Source organism: Suncus etruscus, chromosome 11 (genome assembly GCF_024139225.1).
Source record: "Suncus etruscus isolate mSunEtr1 chromosome 11, mSunEtr1.pri.cur, whole genome shotgun sequence".
In the NCBI taxonomy this organism is placed as follows: domain Eukaryota; kingdom Metazoa; phylum Chordata; class Mammalia; order Eulipotyphla; family Soricidae; genus Suncus; species Suncus etruscus.
The window spans coordinates 97,875,920-97,893,207 of record NC_064858.1 but is presented as its reverse complement, the minus strand read 5'-3'; the positions used below and the strand labels follow the sequence as shown (position 1 = coordinate 97,893,207).

Genomic DNA, 17,288 nt, shown 5'->3' with positions numbered 1-17,288 from the left:
ATGCTTTAAGCCAGGGGTCTTCAAACTACGGCCCTCGGGCCACATGCGGCCCTCAAAGGAGTCTGATCCGGCCTGCCAGCAGTGAGCGCTGTTTGGTTGCCAAGATACCTGCCAGCATATACACTCAGTGTATATCCAAATATCAGGAACCATGCACTCAAAATGGTAACCATCTTTGGTAGCACTTATGCCTGTGAACAGACTTTTTCAAGAATGAAACATCTGAAATCTCCAACCAGATCAAGATTAACTGATGCCCATTTGCATCACTTGTTACGGCTGGCAGTGACAAATGTGGAACTGGACATTGACATTGCCAAAAGCAGGCCCACAGTTCCCATTGAAATACTGGTGTGTGATCTGTTTATTTATAAGTGGTTTTCATTTTATTTATGTAAGACATGTGCAGTGTAAGTAGGAATTAGTAGCTCATATAGTCCGGCCCTCCAGCTCTCTAAGGGACCGTAATCCGGCCTCCACTTAAAAAAGTTTGAAGACCCCTGCTTTAAGCTATGAGGTAAAGTGTTGACACACTATGCTGTTGACCCTGTCCACAGACTTGCATTTTGGTGATTCCTGAATCATTTCCTCCCTAGACTGCTGATAATATGCACTGTGTCCTTGCTAGAGATTGGCTCAGAGATACCACCGGTGGGGGAAAAAAATAAAGCCTGAGTCCATCCCAGATACACAGGGATTTGTATTTTCACCCTGGGAAATTAAGTAAAAAATATGAGTATCAAAAACCACATGATGAAAGGTATAAAGTCAGTTGTACATGCAAGCAGTTTATGGCTTTGCCAGAAATGACTTGGTGGGGAGCTCTGTGTCTGATGTGGAGGTGAGGAATGTTGGGCAAAAGCAAACATAGACTCTGGCTATAGATGGCTAGTGTGGCCCAGAAATAGATGTCAGTCTTGTTTTATAAAGGCATCAGCACCTTTGATCAGCTGCTTGTTTTGGAAAGACTGTCTTTTGTTCTCTGATTGCTTTAGAGTTGATGTTTAGGCCACAGATCTTAACATTGAAAGGATCGAGAGGATGAGAACATTTTTGTTATTCATTTTTAGTTATTAATTTTAGTTTTTTAATTTTTTTCTTCATTCAGTAAAACATGTCTAATTTGAGATTTTTAGTTTTTTTTTTTAATTTTTGTTTTTAAACTTTTTTATTGATTGAGATACTGTGATTTATAATACTGTTAGTGATTGTTTCTTATATATGTACATGTAATATCTATTTTTATGGTGTTCTATTATGAAATCTTGGTAGTTCATTTTATTAAGTTGTTTTATGAAATTCCATTGCTGTTTATAAATATTTTAATTAGTGGTATCATTTGTCTAACCTTTATTAGAGGCAAAGTAATAAAGAAAGTACATTGAAATAAGAAATAAATATCAAATTTTAGCTAAGAGGTCAGTCATTGATACTGTGTGAGACTGTTTTAGCACATAGACATTTAATAATAGGCCACATTTTACTTAAATCTTAGTTTATTTTCTGGCCTGGAGTGATAGTATATTGGTAGGTCTAGGTTTGATCCCCATGACTGAACAACCCCAGGAATGATCCCTTGAGCATAGAGCCAGAAGTAAGTCCTAAACACCATGGTGTGTTGGTTCCCTACCCCACAAAAATCTTAGATTATCTTGAAAAATGCTTTATGTGTTTGCTCATGAGGTTTCTAAACATAAGTTACATTATTCACCTCTTTTGACATCTCATGAAGAATTATTACTTTTCAAGTGCATTTGAAGATCAGTGACTTAGTTATTAACTTTCATGCATTGTCTTATCCAGGGAAGGTTCTTCCACTTGTATATTGAATATTGTTTTTCCCACTCCATCCCTATGCCTAGTGTATGAGTTATTGGACCCCACCACCATACCCTTTCAACTGCCCCTCTCATTTCTGTGTCTTTTCTTTATTACCTTTTAGACAGGTCCATCATGGAGTCTTTGTTGATCCTAGAGGTTGAGATTTGTTCATTTACCAAGTTAGGCACACTTCAAACAGGTGCTTTCTTGCTTATCTGCCGCTCATCTTTCTAGTTCAGGCCTAGCTCAGGAAAGATTTTGAAATTAGTATTAACTGCTATATCTCTCTCACCTCAAGGAATTCTTAGGGTTATGGGAGAGTGACTTGAGCTGAGGATATGTTTCTCCAATGACATTTACAATGCCAAGTTTAATTATATCCTTTTTTGACTTTGAAAATTTAGCACAACATCTGAATACTTATGATGATGGCATTCCATTTCTTATAGAAGAATTATGTAATTTTTAAAAGAACAACTACAGATTTTTTTTGTTTGTTTGTTTTGTTTTTTGGGCCACACCCATTTGACGCTCAGGGGTTACTCCTGGCTAAGCGCTCAGAAATCGCCCCTGGCTTGGGGGGACCATATGGGACACCAGGGAATTGAACCACTGTCCTTCCTTGGCTAGCGCTTGCAAGGCAGACACCTTACCTCTAGCGCCACCTCACCGACCCCACTACAGATTTTTTTAAAGCTTTTTCCCCACAACTGTAGAATGGTACTTAGGGGAGCCAGCAGGTGGCAGTATGTGGTATAAAATGAAAGGGCTTCAGTTGGGTAACCATATAAGGCTCCTTTTCATAGAAAAACATTCTTTGCATAGTGGAAATTAATTAAATTCATTAAAATTAAAACAATCTTATTGTTTATCAGCATTTTTATCCTATAACTTTGTTGGATATATTAGTATTTTTTAGGATTAAAAATATCTTTTTTTTATTTAAACAACTTTATTACATACGTGATTGTGTTTGGGTTTCAGTCATATAAAGAACACCACCCATCACCAGTGCAACATTCCCATCACCAATGTTCCAAATCTCCCTCCTCCCCACCCGACCCCCGCCTGTACTCTAGACAGGCTTTCTATTTCCCTCGTACATTCTCATTATTAGGATAGTTCAAAACGTAGTTATTTCTCTAACTAAACTCATCCCTCTTTGTGGTGGGCTTCATGAGGTGAGCTGTAACTTCCAGCTCTTTTCTCTTTTGTGTCTGAAAGTTATTATTGCAAGAATGTCTTTCATTTTTCCTAAAACCCATAGATGAGTGAGACCATTCTGCGTCTTTCACTCTCTGACTTATTTCACTCAGCATAATAGATTCCATGTACATGCATGCATAGGAAAATTTCATGACTTCATCTCTCCTGATGGCTGCATAATATTCCATTGTGTATATGTACCACAGTTTCTTTAACCAGTCTTCTGTTGAAGGTTGAAAGTTGAGGCTTTTGTTTATTTATTTTGTTTTGTTGAAGATTGAAAGTTGTTGGAAGTTGAGGTTTTCGTTTATTCCAAGGAAATGTTGACTTGGGATGGGGGAGACTCATGATTCTTTTAATAAGGACATATATAACAATAGCGGTTATGTTTAAACATGGGAATAAAGACATTGTGGGGAACTCGAAGTGTCAAGCGGTGAGGAAATGGGACTAGTGAAGAGACTGATTCTCAGTCATATGATAATAGGGCTGCTTTTCAAAGTAATATTAAGATATGTTGGTTACAGGATAATATTACTAAAAATGCTATGAAAATGGAAAGTTTAATATAAATTTGGAAGGAAGAAAAAGGCATTATTCCTGTTCAAATTCAGTTATGGCATTAATCTGTCATTAAGTCTGTTTTTGTATTCTCCCCTAGGGTTCTCTAAATGTTATGTGGTATGCAGAGGTTGGTTTTTTCAAGTTCTTTAAATTATGCTAATGTATTTAATGCTTGTATGTGATTTTAGACCAAGTAAGAAGTTGGTGTCATTATTTTTCTTAGTTGCTGCAAATTTCACCCTGCCTGCTGGCCTGCAATAAAATAATGCATTGTGCTTTAGCTTGAATGTTTTCCTTTCTGCCTAAACTTCTACAGAGTCTGATAAATGTGTGTGGTTATTTTTGCCTTCCTTAATTTTTGTGTGTTGCTATATGTGCGTAATGCTGTTGATATGCAACTTGAGGATATGTGTAGAGGAGCATTCATGATAATACATTGATCTCCCTAACTCCCCTTAATAGGTAAAAGAACTCCGAGAGAAAGCTGAATTTTATAGGAAACGAGTTCAGGGGACACATTTTTCAAGGGACCACCTGAATCAGATTCTGTCTGATAAAAACCGGTGTTGGGATGTCTCTTCAACCACGAGCTCAGAAGGAACCATTAGTACCAACATTAGAGCACTAGATCTAGCTGGGTAAGACATCTTTGTAGATTTTGAAAAGTGCCATCTCTAGCTTTCACAGGATCATAGAATTACGTTGGAAAAATCTCATGACTACTCACTCAGAGTAATGGCAGTTATTTATTACCTTTTGATACTTGTAGGGTTTTTTTAATTGTGTGTGTGTGTGTGTGTGTGTGTGTGTGTGTGTGTGAAATAAAGCCATACAGTTTTTCAGTACATAATTAGGAGACTTTGAATGTTCTCAGTGACTTTAACCAGAACTGCTTGAACTTTTCCACTTGGGGGTACATCAGAATATAAAATGAGTATATAAACCAAACACGTATTGATAATAGATTATATGTTTATTTTAAAACATTTTAAAGTAGGTTTTGCAGCACCTACTGGGGTTGTGGCCCCCAATTTAAGAAGGTAGGGCCTAAAGCACTTGTCTATCAAGTGCAAGATAGTGAGTTCAAGTTTCCAGTAGTCTACAAGCACAGAGTCAAATTCTGACAGAGCTGCCTGTTAAATCCTTAATGAGAAAGGGCCTGAAGAATGCCTCAGTGGCCTAGGAAAGTCCCAGAACAAGCATGAGGTCCTGAGCTTGATCTCTAGTGCTGTGTGTGCATGTCAGACCCCACCTGGCAACCTTGGACTCCCCAGCAGAGAGAATGAAATAAAGTTGCATGATTTAAATCTGCATGATATATATGTTGTTTACAAAGGTTGAATAGTGATAACTATTCAGTAGATGTGAAAAATCTTAACACTTTGTTAAAGTCATTAAATGCAAAAGAAACAAGCAAACCCAAAATAAAAGAATATTTGCTATTTGTGGTTGATGTGATATTTTTGCCCTGATTAAGTGGGAGAATTCTTTGCTGTTCAGATTTTAATTTGAACATGATTTGACTGTAAGAGAAATTGCATATTGATTAGAGTACATAAAATAGTGTTTAGTTTTACAAGATAGTAACTTAGTCATGATTACCGAATTGAACTAAAAATTCTAACTACTTGACATCTTATTAAAAAATTGATCATTAAAAAATCTGTTCTTTAACAATCACTTGAAAAAATTAATAAATGTAAAGTATAAAATTTGAATCAGCTTACTTGACTTATAAGTAAAACTGAGGATTAAAGCTTGCTGAGTATGGAACAAGTCAGACAATTTTGGTTGTAGTTGATGGGTATAAGTGGCAGCTTAGAGGATACAAACAAGCTGTCAGCAGTGGTATAGTTATGCAGCAGTGGGAATAGAAGGATATAAATGTTTTATTTTGAAATATTTTAATAGAAACTCTAGGTGGTAACTTAAATTTTATTATATTGTAAAATGAAAAGACTTGAATCTCTTGTACCACTTATTCCTTTGCCCACAACCCTTCTTGTGGACAGAGTAATGTGTGTGGGAAATAGATGTGAACAGTGGAAGGCACCAATGGCTTATTTAATTAGAAACCTCAAATGACTCAAGTATAACATGAAACTTAATTATTATGCAGGGATCCTACAAGCCATAAGGCTTTGCAGAAAGGCCCTTCTACAAAATCAGAAGCAAACAGACCTCTCTTGGAAGAGCAGCCTCAGACAAAAGCTGTGGGAAAAGTGGGTGTGTCGGATGCACCTACTGTGCCTGTGAGAAGGCGTCTAGCTTGGGATGCAGAAAACCACAGTGAAGACACACAGAAACAGCCCAAAGAGGTGAAGCAGGAGGAGGAAAGGGAAAAGGCCAAGCAAGCTCATCCAGAAGAGCCAGAGAAATGGGAAGTACCTGAAAAATACAAGACAGACAGGATAAAAGAAGGGTGAGGATTTTATGCAGAAGCATTGTTGTACACGATTGATAAGCCATCTCAAAGAAGAGTGATATTTACTTTCAGTTTTATCAAATCCAAAGTTTTATCAAAATTGAGCAGATTTTGTATTGACATCAAGAAGTAGGTTTTCTATATTTATGATTGGATTTACCCAGCTGTAAATCACAAGTAATTGATATAGAAAACCTACTATACTTCCTATACTTGGAACAGTGAGCTACTTGGGAAGGTCATGGGGTGATTTTAATTTATGCTCTGCTTATTATAATTTTGATATGCTAGATGTGAAGATCTCGAAGAAGATTGACTTTCTTAATGACTTAAGTAAATAGCTGATCCTATCAAATGGTTATACCAAAACAGAGTAAGTGATTTTGCAAACAGCAAATTACTATTTATTTACCTGCAGATTGTTTTGAGGAATGGCTCTAATTGATCGTTAATATTCCCTGACCCCATATTTAGTCACTCTTAACTGCATGTGTGTATGTTTCTTTTTTTCAGAGGCAGAATAGCCTTATGAGTTTATAGTGATGGCAAAATATACCTGATCATATGCTTTAGAGGAAATGCTCTCTAAGAGATTGTCTTATGTTGTAGGTCAGATTCTTCCTCTCTGTCCTCAGAAAAAGGAGGCAGGCTTCCTACTCCAAAGCTGAGAGAACTCGATGGGATGCAGAGGACTCATCATGATCTTACCACCCCCGCTGTTGGTAATGGGCTAACACTGTGCAGTCTTGATTTGCCTGGCTTTTTCTCTGCACAATCACCTTGTTTCATTGAAATGTCATCTGCCTTTTTCTAGGTGGCGCTGTTTTAGTGTCTCCATCTAAAGTGAAACACCCAGTCCCAGAACAGAGGAAAAGACTGCCCTCTCAGAATGCCTTAGACATGCCAAAGAGTTTGAAAAAGGTGAATATTTATTTTTGGGGGTCACAAGGAGATATCACCTTAGGAATTGATTATTTTAGTTAGGTTCATTCAGGGTTTTTTTTGTTTTTGTTTTGGGGCCACACCCATTGATGTGTGCTATGTGCTCAGAAATTGCTTCTGCTTGGGGGGACCATGTGGGACACTGGGGGATTGAACTGCGGTCCGTCCTAGGCTGGCACTTGCAAGGCAGATGCCTTTCCTCTAGCGCCATCACTCCGGCCTCAGGTTTATTCAGATTATATAAAACTTTTTGCATCATATTTTAAAGGTGATACTATTAACCTATTTTTAATAAGGAAAAGATATTAAACTTTTCTGATAGCAGCATTGTTTGCTGATGATACTCTTGAATATTAGAATGACTCACAGAGAGAATAAAATAGAGCTTTTATTTATTGAGTACATACTGAGTGGCAGTTATGTTAGGCACTGTTTTAGCACAGAAGATACAGCGGTGTTGCAAGTCAGCCCCTGAAGAGGTTGACTGATGGAGGGATGGAGGAGAGGTCTTTCCCCTCCAGCACGGAGCACGCGTCTGCCACCCTGTCCAGCCCACGGTTCTGAGGTGAAGCGGCGGGTAAACAGCTCGCAGACAGTGAGGCTTGTGGAAATACTAGCTTTATTCAGTGGACAAGACTAAAGTCCAAAGCCTCAGCCTCAGTTCCAGCCAAAAAGCCCCTCGCCTTCCACAGACCCTTGTTTTTATCTCCCAGAATCAGGTACCACCCAATGGTGGGATCAGATACCACCCTAGGGTGGGGGCAGAATGCCAGGTCACACCCTAGGGTAGGGCACAATCACCATCAGGGTAGGGTCAGTAACATAATAATCCCCTAAAATGTTTAGATACACAACACAGCAGTGATAAAAATAGGGAAAAATTCTAACCTCAATGAATTTGTATTCTACTGGATGAGAGAGAACATACATAATACGCTAGGTAAAATTCATTGTATTCATGGTAAATTTTTTTAAAATTTTGCTTTTATTTTTGTCTAACAGAAAATTTTTATTATAGTTTGGGTTAGATAGTTACATTACTGCTAAAGTCTGGTATTAATATATACAATTGATAGTTGTAAATTCTTTTTTTTTCTTTGTTTTGTTTTGGACCACATTGGGCAATGCACAGGGGTGACTCCTGGCTCTGTACTCTGGAATTACTCCTGGTATTGCCAGTATAAAACCTGGGTCAGTCAGGTGCAAGGCAAGCACCTTATTTTCTGTACTATCTCTCCACCTCCAATAGTGGTAAATTCTAAGGAGAGAGATATAGCAGATGAAGTGACGAGGAAGTTGCCAGGGAAGGACTGAGAGGGTGACATTTCAGCAGAATCTGAAAGAGTTGAAATATCTACCATAGGCAAAAGAACAGCAAAATGCAGGGCTGGAAGATCAGACAACAGACAGGGCACTTGCCTTGCATATACCTGACCCAGATTTGATATGGTCCCCTGAGCTATTCCAGGAGTAAGCCCTGAATGTAGAACCTGAATGCTCAGGGTACTGCCAGGTATGACCCCCAAACAGCACAACACAAAACAAAAAGAACAGCAGATGCAGTCCTTGAGGTGCCTAAATTAATACTTTTTTGAGGAACAACCAAGAAGTCTGTTTGTGACTGGAGCAGGGAATATGAGAGAGCAAACCTGAATGCAATTGGATTCAGAGATGTGATGGGACTTTTGACACATCAAAAGTGAAATCAGAGAAGTTGGAATGATCTTGCTTAGGTTTTTCTTAGGCCGTCTACTCTGTTAAAATAGGCAGTTTTTCTGGGAGCAGGAGAGACAGTACAGGGATTAGACTCTGGCCTTGCATGTGATTTTATCCCCAGCACTACATATGGCCCCCCAGCTCTGCCTGGAGTGGTCATTGAGTACATAGCCAGGAATAAGTTCTGAGCACTGCTGAGTGTGGCCTCAAAACAACAAACAAACAAACCAAATAAGAATAAGCAAAGGTATCCAAGACCTTATGTATAATGCTAAGAAGAGTCAATTTTAATATCTAAGCAAAAGGTGGTAATGATATTGGATTATAGTGATCACAGTAGAAGTTATATGATTAAGTTTGGTTCTGGATATACATCAAGGATAGCTTAATGACACAGCTTATAAAATTAGAAAATGGATCTACATCAAGGATGTAGCTGACATTTGCTGGTAGAAAAGATATGGGGTGGGAAAAAAGAGAAGAGTCAAAAATGAATCAAGACTTTTAGCTTGAGAGGACTGGAGGTGGTCATTTTACTTGAAATCAGGAAGATATAAAATGAGTAAAAGATTTACTAGCAAAAATCAAGTATTTTGTTTTTGGCATGTTGAATTTGAGAAGCTTATTAGGCAGTAATAAATAATAATTTCTTAGTAGGGAGTTTACCCTGGACTTGGTGTGTAGAGGTGGTTGGGCTATAGACATGAGATTCCTTATAGTATAGGCAGTACAGGTATGTAAATCTTGAGATTAGAGAAGAACATTAGGGAATTGGTATAGATGGACAAGAATAGATGAAGATTGCTGAAAACTCCAGTTACTAATATTGGGAAGTTGGATAATTAGCAGAGAGATAGAAAAGGATTAACGCATGTGCTGTTGGGAAACAGGAGACTAGTGTCTGAAGGTGTCAGGGGGGGAGGGAGAGGGGCAATGCTTCTGATTGGTCAGTAAAAGGTGATGATGGACTATTTAGAGTTAGCAACATGGAAGTTATTGGCGACCTTGACAAAGGATACTTGGTGGTGGAGGAGCCGAGGATGCCTAAATGCAAGATCAAGAGAAACTAGAAGAGAGTTGGAGACAGCCATGATAGACGATTCTTTCTAGAGATTATTTTAAGGGGAATAGTGGTTGTTAGACAAAGAGAAATTAATATGGAGGGGATGATGATATTTGTATATGATGAGAACATCTATAAAGAAAGAGAAAGGGTGCTGAGGAGGTGAAAAAATTTGGAAAAATGTTTTTGAGTAGGAGAAAGGGCGTAGGATCTTTGTGGCAGAGTTGGCAGTAGGCATTCTTGATAGTTTCTATGACTTGTTCCATGACTTTTTGGGGTACCCATGTGGATTAGTTTTAAATTTAGAAAGCCTGAAATTAGGAAGGTTGACATCATTATTGACAAGGTTTAATATTTAACTGTGGGAGTAAGTAAATGAAGTAGGCTAAGTAACATTCACAAAAGTTACGAAATGGAGGGACTGTCTTTTTTGTGGGAAGGGTATAACAACAATGGAGCTTAAGGACTTTTTTCTGGCTTTTTGCTCAGGATAGTTGCGCATTAGGAACTATATGTGGTTACAGAGATGGAACTATATATTAGGAGCCTCTTGTCCTTTTTAGTTCTTTTGTCCCTCCAGCTGCTACCTGATGGTTTGAGCTTTTAGGCAGCCTTGCCAAATAACTGACTATCCTCAAATATTGACTAAACTTGTGTGTATTATTATTTTTAATGGAATTCACTTCTTGAATAAGTACATTAATAAACAGAAACTTCTCTTTAGCATTTTAAAGCCAAACCTTTATCTCTCTGTATCCATAGTACACAAATTAAACAGAATAGCCAGAAAAAGTTTGGAATGTGATTTTTCTGGAGTGCTTTCTCCTAAAAGGAAAAACCATACAGGGATTCAGGATAGTGCTTATTAGCATTGTATAAAATAGAAAGCACTTTACCACACTGAGAAAAGAAATAAAATGATGTCATATCTATTGTATAGGAATAGCCATTGTTGAATTTTTATTTTATTTAACCATAAATATGTTTATTATAAGGTTTATTATTATTTTTTATTTCTCACTAGCACTGTACTGTGAATATATTTCCATCAGCAAGTACTATTTATAATCTAAGTTTTCAATAATAGTGTGATATGCAATCCATAGTTTTTTTAAACCAGATGCTTATTGAACCGATTTTCTAAAGCTAGATGCCTGCCTTAAATTTTTCTATTTAAAAAATGGTCTAGGGGCTGGAGCAATAGTACAGTAGGTAAAGTGATGACCTTACATGTGGCTGACCTCACTGGCATCCCATATGGTCGTTTCCTACCCCCACAGCCTGCCAGGAGTGATCCTTAAACATAGAGCCACGAGTTTGCCCTGAACATTACCAGGTGTGACCCAAAAACTGAAGAAAAAAAGAAAAGAAAAGAAAAAGAAATCGATTTTGACAACTAATCTCAAAATAGATGTAAGCCAACCAGTTAATAGTCATGGTACACCAATCTTCAAGCTGAAAATTCTCTGGAGTGTCCTGTGGAGGGGAGCTGGTCTAGTTCCTGCCCCCACAGAAGCCCCAGAAACTATACCCATAGCCCACAGCTGCCACCAGTTACCAGCACAACATCAGTGCTTCATGTCTATGAACTCTGGGGTTTTGGACTGGGGACAGGCAACCTTCCCCATGTAATCTCAGCCCAGTTAAACAAGTCCTGGAATTCCTTGGGTGCAACTGCAATGTAACCCTGTGCTATCTCCAAGTTCCTCAATACTGACAGCCTAGTATGAGCACACGCTTAGATGGGAAAGTAAAAAAGAAGCCAACTAAGCTCAATAAAAGCAACATGGAAGGCGTGACTCACAGCACCCTTAGATATGACTTCATGAGCCCATTGTGAAATATAATCATGATCACAAATTTTTTTAAGGAAGTATTTTATGATAATTTCATTAGCCTTTCATTGTGATAAGCAATATGTGACAAATTATTTTGTGCCCGTTAAAGGAGCAGGCTTGGATTGTGGGTGGGAAATAGGAGGTAGTGGTGGAGAAATTGGTATTGGAATATTGAGTGCCTGAAATAACTGCATTATGAACAACTTTGTAAATCATGGTGTTTAAAGTATTTAAAAAATGCTCTACAGAGATCCACTCTTTAGCTCCTCATTTTCCTCCTATTATTATTTTTGCTTGTAAATGTTTCCTAAGTATTTCAGTGTAGTCAAAAAGCATGCAATTTTAATTTTTCCCCACTCCCCACTGTATTTTTGCCATCTCTGGGCATTAAGGGGTCTTAAAAAAGTCATTGTAATTTGATGAGTAACTAATGCTTCAGTATTTTTATTTTGAAGTTACAGGATTATTAGTGGAATAAAACATGCTCGCCACTTATAACTTGTGTGCTAATGAATCGCATAGCCTTTTTCTACTTCCTTATGAAGCTTATTTTTCTATTCCTCATTTGCCATCTTATTTTTAATGGTTACATGTTTTTATGGTTATTTTATTATTTATTTTATGGTTATTTTTATGATTATATATTTTTATTTTAATAAATACAAATGTAAGTTTTTATAGACTTTTGCATTCTTCCCCACTTATAGATTTCATAATCTTTATATAGATTTTATGTTTACATGTTTATATGTGCATGCATCTGATTTAGTTTATTTCCTCTCTTAGAAAGAAGTTCGTGCTATATCCCTCCTGACTTCTCCAGCTGCTGGTATGAAAACAGTTGATCCCCTGCCTTTGAGGGAAGATTCTGAAATCGATATCCCCAAACTTGTAGAGACAGCTTCTTCAGTTTCAAACATTTCAGAACATCCTGCAAACATACCTCAGAAGTCCCCTTCTCCTTCTCCTCCATCCTACTGGAATCCTGCTTGTCGAATTCAGGGATCTCTAAGAGACCCAGAATTTCAGCATAATGGTGATTATTATTATTCTTTTGTCTTTAAATGTGTGAGTATTTATATGGGTCAGGCTAAATGAACTATATGGTTGCAGTGCCACTTTGTTTATGTATTTTTTATTTTTTTAGGCCTACTTAAGTAGGAAAATCACTTTGAAACACTCTACCCAAGTTCACTTTTGTATATAGCCTGAGGTGTTAAGTACCTCAAGTTCTATACCAGATGCATACAGAGAAGCCCACCAGGTTACTAGTGGACCCCTCCTTGCCCTGATGTGACAACTAATGTCTTGACACTGCCAGATGTCAACCCAATATAGAATTCAGGGCCTTAGTTATTTTTCTTTAGTTTGACTGGCTATCCTCTCTTTTTTTTTTTTTTTTTTTTTTTTTGGGCCACACCCGGTGATGCTCAGGGGCAGACACGGGGGACCATATGGGACACCGGGATTCGAATCAACCACCTTTGGTCCTGGATCGGCTGCTTGCAAGGCAAACGCCGCTGTGCTATCTCTTCGGGCCCCAGGCCCAGGTATCCCTCTCTTTTTCTAACTTCCCTCTATCTAAGTTGAGAAATTTGGTCTTTAAGTTTGATATTTTGTTTCATGGCCTTTTTTCCTTCTCAGCTCTCTAGGATCTAATTGTATACCTTGACGTTCTCTCTTCATTTTGCTTATCCTAAGTAGTCTTTGTAACAGGCACACCGTGTTCTTTACCTCTGGAATTTTTTTTTTAATTTGTTCTTTGAGCCACACCTGGCTGTGCTTAGGAACAACTCCTGGCTTCATGATCAGGAATCACTCCTGGCGGGCTCTTGGGACCATATAGAATGCTTATGTATGGCAAAGACCGTACATATTGTATGGTATTATATTTCAGCCTCCTGGAAGTTTTTTTTTTTTTTTTAATTATTTAGCCAGTTGTTTTTGTTTTTCTATTTTCTGTTTTTCCTTTTTGGCATGCCTGTTTTTCAGATTGGACATACTCTATTCTTCTGCTTTTTTCCATCTCTTGTTTTAAAGTTGATAGGCTTTAAACTTCTTTTGAGTTTGTAAAAGGTATTTTACTTTGTATTCCATTTCTAAGGAACCTTTGGACAGTGCATCATTTTATTGTTTTCTTATTCCTTGGGCACCATGTTTTATTTCTTGGTGGAGATACATAACCCCTGTTTTTAATATGGAACCCTACCTAGTCTTCAGCTGGGCCTGGTGTCCTCCAGTCCTCAGAGGTCTGGTTTAAAAACATCCTTTAGAGATAAAATCCCCAAACATCTTATGGAGAGAAGGGGCAGTTATCTAGCTATGCAAACATAAAGATATGATTGAAAACTAACTGGCCCACGAAGATTTTGCAGCAGTTTTCTGTTTCAGTAACAGACTTTCAGTTTGTCCTTAGCATTTCCAAACCCTGATCTACTAAGGGGAAGAATTGGTTTACCTTGATTTACATCCACTGATAATCCAGTATTCATCTTTCTTGAAAATTGTAATAACCTACTTAACTCCCCTCCCATTTGTTTCATGCTTTCCTAAAAGTTATCACTATTTTCTGTCTCTCCTCCTTGATTTTTTGGGGGGCTCAGAGGCTTTATTTTTAATAAACATAAGTGTTCTGTTTATCAATACTAAACAAAAGACAGCTGTGTTTTGTTTTGTTTTTGTGGAGATGGCATAGCTAGCAGTGTTCAAGAACTTTTTCTGACTCTGCCTGAGTGACTCCTTGGGAGACTATCTGTAGTTCCAAGGGATTTGACACAGGATCAGTAGCATGCAAAAAAAAAAAAAAAAAGCAACCTGGCTCCTGTACTGCACTGTCTCTTTATTCCTGATCTTTTTTTTTTGGTTTTTGGGTCACACCGGGCGGTGCTCAGGGGTTTCTCCTGGCTGTCTGCTCAGAAATAGCTCCTGGCAGGCACGGGGGACCATATGGGACACCGGGATTCGAACCAACCACCTTTGGTCCTGAATAGGCTGCTTGCAAGGCAAAGGCCGCTGTGCTATCTCTCCGCATTCCTGATCTTTTTTAAAATTAAAATAAATTATTCTATCATTCAGAGTTATTTATTGTTCATTTAAAGTAATTGCTAAGCAGACTGTAAATTAATGATTAGCCCTTTGATATGACTTTCTATTAGATACATAAAAATCAATGTTTCTTTTATTCTTCTTTTATTATAAATATGTACTGTTCAGTTTTAAAAATAATCTATTTTTACCTTATTTTTTCAAGTGGAAAAAGCAAGGATGAAGCGTTTCCAGTTACCTCAGCCTGACACCTTTAATGAAGGTATTTCAGAAGTCAAATAAGACAAAATAAAAATATGAACTTTTATTATATTAGATGGTAGTTTGTATGATAGTCTAATAGCCTTCTATTTGATTAGCACTTTATAGTTTATAAAGTACTTCCTACAGACATTATTTTAAAAGGTCCACAAATTTGTGAAGTGGGTTGGTATATGTGTTTGTATTTTTTTTTTTTTCATTTAATAAGTCAGTAAACCAGGAATTAAAACCTTAGTCTTTTAGTCTTTTTTAGGCAAATGTGATGATTTTACACTTATCATTACACTTTAAGTTTTCTGTATTCTATTTTTTATCCTGGCTGTCTGGGATCAGGAATTTGCATTGGTACCATTATGTCTGTTTTGTTTTTTTTTTCCAATGCCTCAACAGACTTGTGAATTTTATATTCTAAAAAAATACAGTTAGGGAAAATGTAATTATTTTCATTTTTGTTGATTTTTTTCTAGCAAAATACATAGTGATAGGAGGAATTTTGTACTGTTGGGGTGAAAAACCAGAATTACTATTTTAATTTCTAAGGATGAAATTACTGAATTTATAAATTATGAATTTGGAAGTAAAATTGAATGAATACTTCGTTTTATAAGCTCACAGCCAGTGAAGCTTTTCTCAGCAACTTGGCAACCTTTATCAGGATTTGTTAAGTGAACTAGAAATGATATTCTTTAGAAATACGAATGTCTGCACACTGAATTGAGTTGTTGTTGTTGTTGTTGTTTTCTATCTATAATGGAAGGAACATGTTTACAAATAATCTTATAATGGATTTGTTGAACAGAAATGATAGCATATTAAATTAGCATGCTTTCAATATTAAAAGAGATTGTTTTGAAAATAAGATGCAAATGTACCATGATATAAGGAGTTTGCTTTAAAATTTTTTTAGGGGCTGGAGTGATAGTGCAGTGAATAGGACATTTGTCTTGCAATCAGCTAACTTGGGTTTAATCTTTGGCATCCTATATTGTCCCCTGAGCCTGCTAGGAGTGATTTCTGAGCAGAGCCAGGAGTAATGCATCTGAGCATCACTGGGTGTGGTCCAAAGACAAAAAAAAAATCTTTTTTTAAACTTTTTGCTCGGAACATCTGTGTTTTTTAAAGTAGGCCAAGACAGTATGATGACAAATTATTTCCAAGTAATAGTGAAATCATAGGCCATGTGTTTAGGTAATGACATTGTGGGATTTTAGGAAGGAAACAAAACGATTATTTAATATTAAGATGTTTCATTTCTAAATGTAATAAACTTAACATTGTTGTAAACTTCCTGAAAATATTAGTATCAACATTTCAATAAATTACATTTTTGTTAGTCAACATTAACATAAACTTCTACTCTTAATTTTATGTTAATTTTATAAATCATGGTAATTTTAAAGGGTGTTTTTTTTTGCACTGAATATAATTTTTTCATTTGTAGATGAGGACAGATTATCTGAGATTTCTGCTCGTTCTGCAGCTTCTAGTCTCCAGGCCTTTCAAACTTTGGCACGAGCTCAGAAAAGGAAGGAAAATTTCTGGGGTAAAACATAAGTAAATATACAGCTTGTTGAGTTCCTTTTATCTGGAGAAACAATTGACATAATTTTCTTCATTGCTTACTATATTGAGAATTTTCAAGTATTTAAAATTTTTTAACTTTTTTTTTTTTTACCAAAAATTGATTTTAAAAATAGTTAGGTTTTTGGATAGCTTATTCTTTTATTTGAAAAAAATTAAATGCAAGAGTATACCAATTTAACTTTTAAAGAATTCTTTTCATAACTACTCCAAAGTATGAAGACATAGATAATACAGTTTTTCACATGTTCTAACTTGTATATTTATTGTCAGCACTAACTTGTTGAGTTTTGAAATTCATCTATTCAGAGAATGTTCTAAAAAATGGACACAGTGAAATAAGCATTAATATCTAAGTGAAGTATATATAAACCTTAAAGGTGGTTATTTCTATCTTTATAATTGTAGAAGTCATAAAATAAATATTTTGTTTCTTTAACTCTGTTACAGTCTTTGGAGGATTGGTAATTGTATTTAGACTGAAAATACCAGCTGTATATGTACATACATACATCTATTTTTATGGTAACATGCTGAGAAAATATGTATATTTTTGATTTTTGTGTGTATTCTCTTTGTAAAAAAGATTTTGGCTTACATTTGAATAATGTCTTAGTTTTGCTGAATTATTTGTACATGGTGATCTGAAGGTTTGTAGATATTTTAAATAAAAAAAGTGATCAAGTGTTTCAGTTGTTTGCTTCTTGTGTTTGAAGTGTTTAACTTCTCCAGAAGATTACTACATATAAAATACATTTTATCTTTTAGAAACAGACTGTTACAACAGGTTAGTCAAATGCTAGACTTCTTTTGAAACTGCACAAAT

The 17,288-nt window shown here is 36.5% G+C and overlaps 1 protein-coding gene across 1 annotated transcript in view; it reads left to right on the top strand.

The window, feature by feature from the left end:
- Positions 1-16,719, top strand: part of MDM1 (Mdm1 nuclear protein) — a 37,121-nt gene extending 20,402 nt beyond the window's left edge. The window contains exons 8-15 of the mRNA XM_049782745.1: positions 3,689-3,718; positions 4,054-4,229; positions 5,711-6,013; positions 6,626-6,738; positions 6,831-6,937; positions 12,362-12,611; positions 14,826-14,882; positions 16,323-16,719. Coding sequence (XP_049638702.1) covers positions 3,689-3,718; positions 4,054-4,229; positions 5,711-6,013; positions 6,626-6,738; positions 6,831-6,937; positions 12,362-12,611; positions 14,826-14,882; positions 16,323-16,435 — 1,149 coding nt within the window. The 3' untranslated portion in view covers positions 16,436-16,719. The remainder of the gene's footprint in view (positions 1-3,688; positions 3,719-4,053; positions 4,230-5,710; positions 6,014-6,625; positions 6,739-6,830; positions 6,938-12,361; positions 12,612-14,825; positions 14,883-16,322) is intronic.
- The last annotated feature ends 569 nt before the right edge of the window (positions 16,720-17,288 follow it).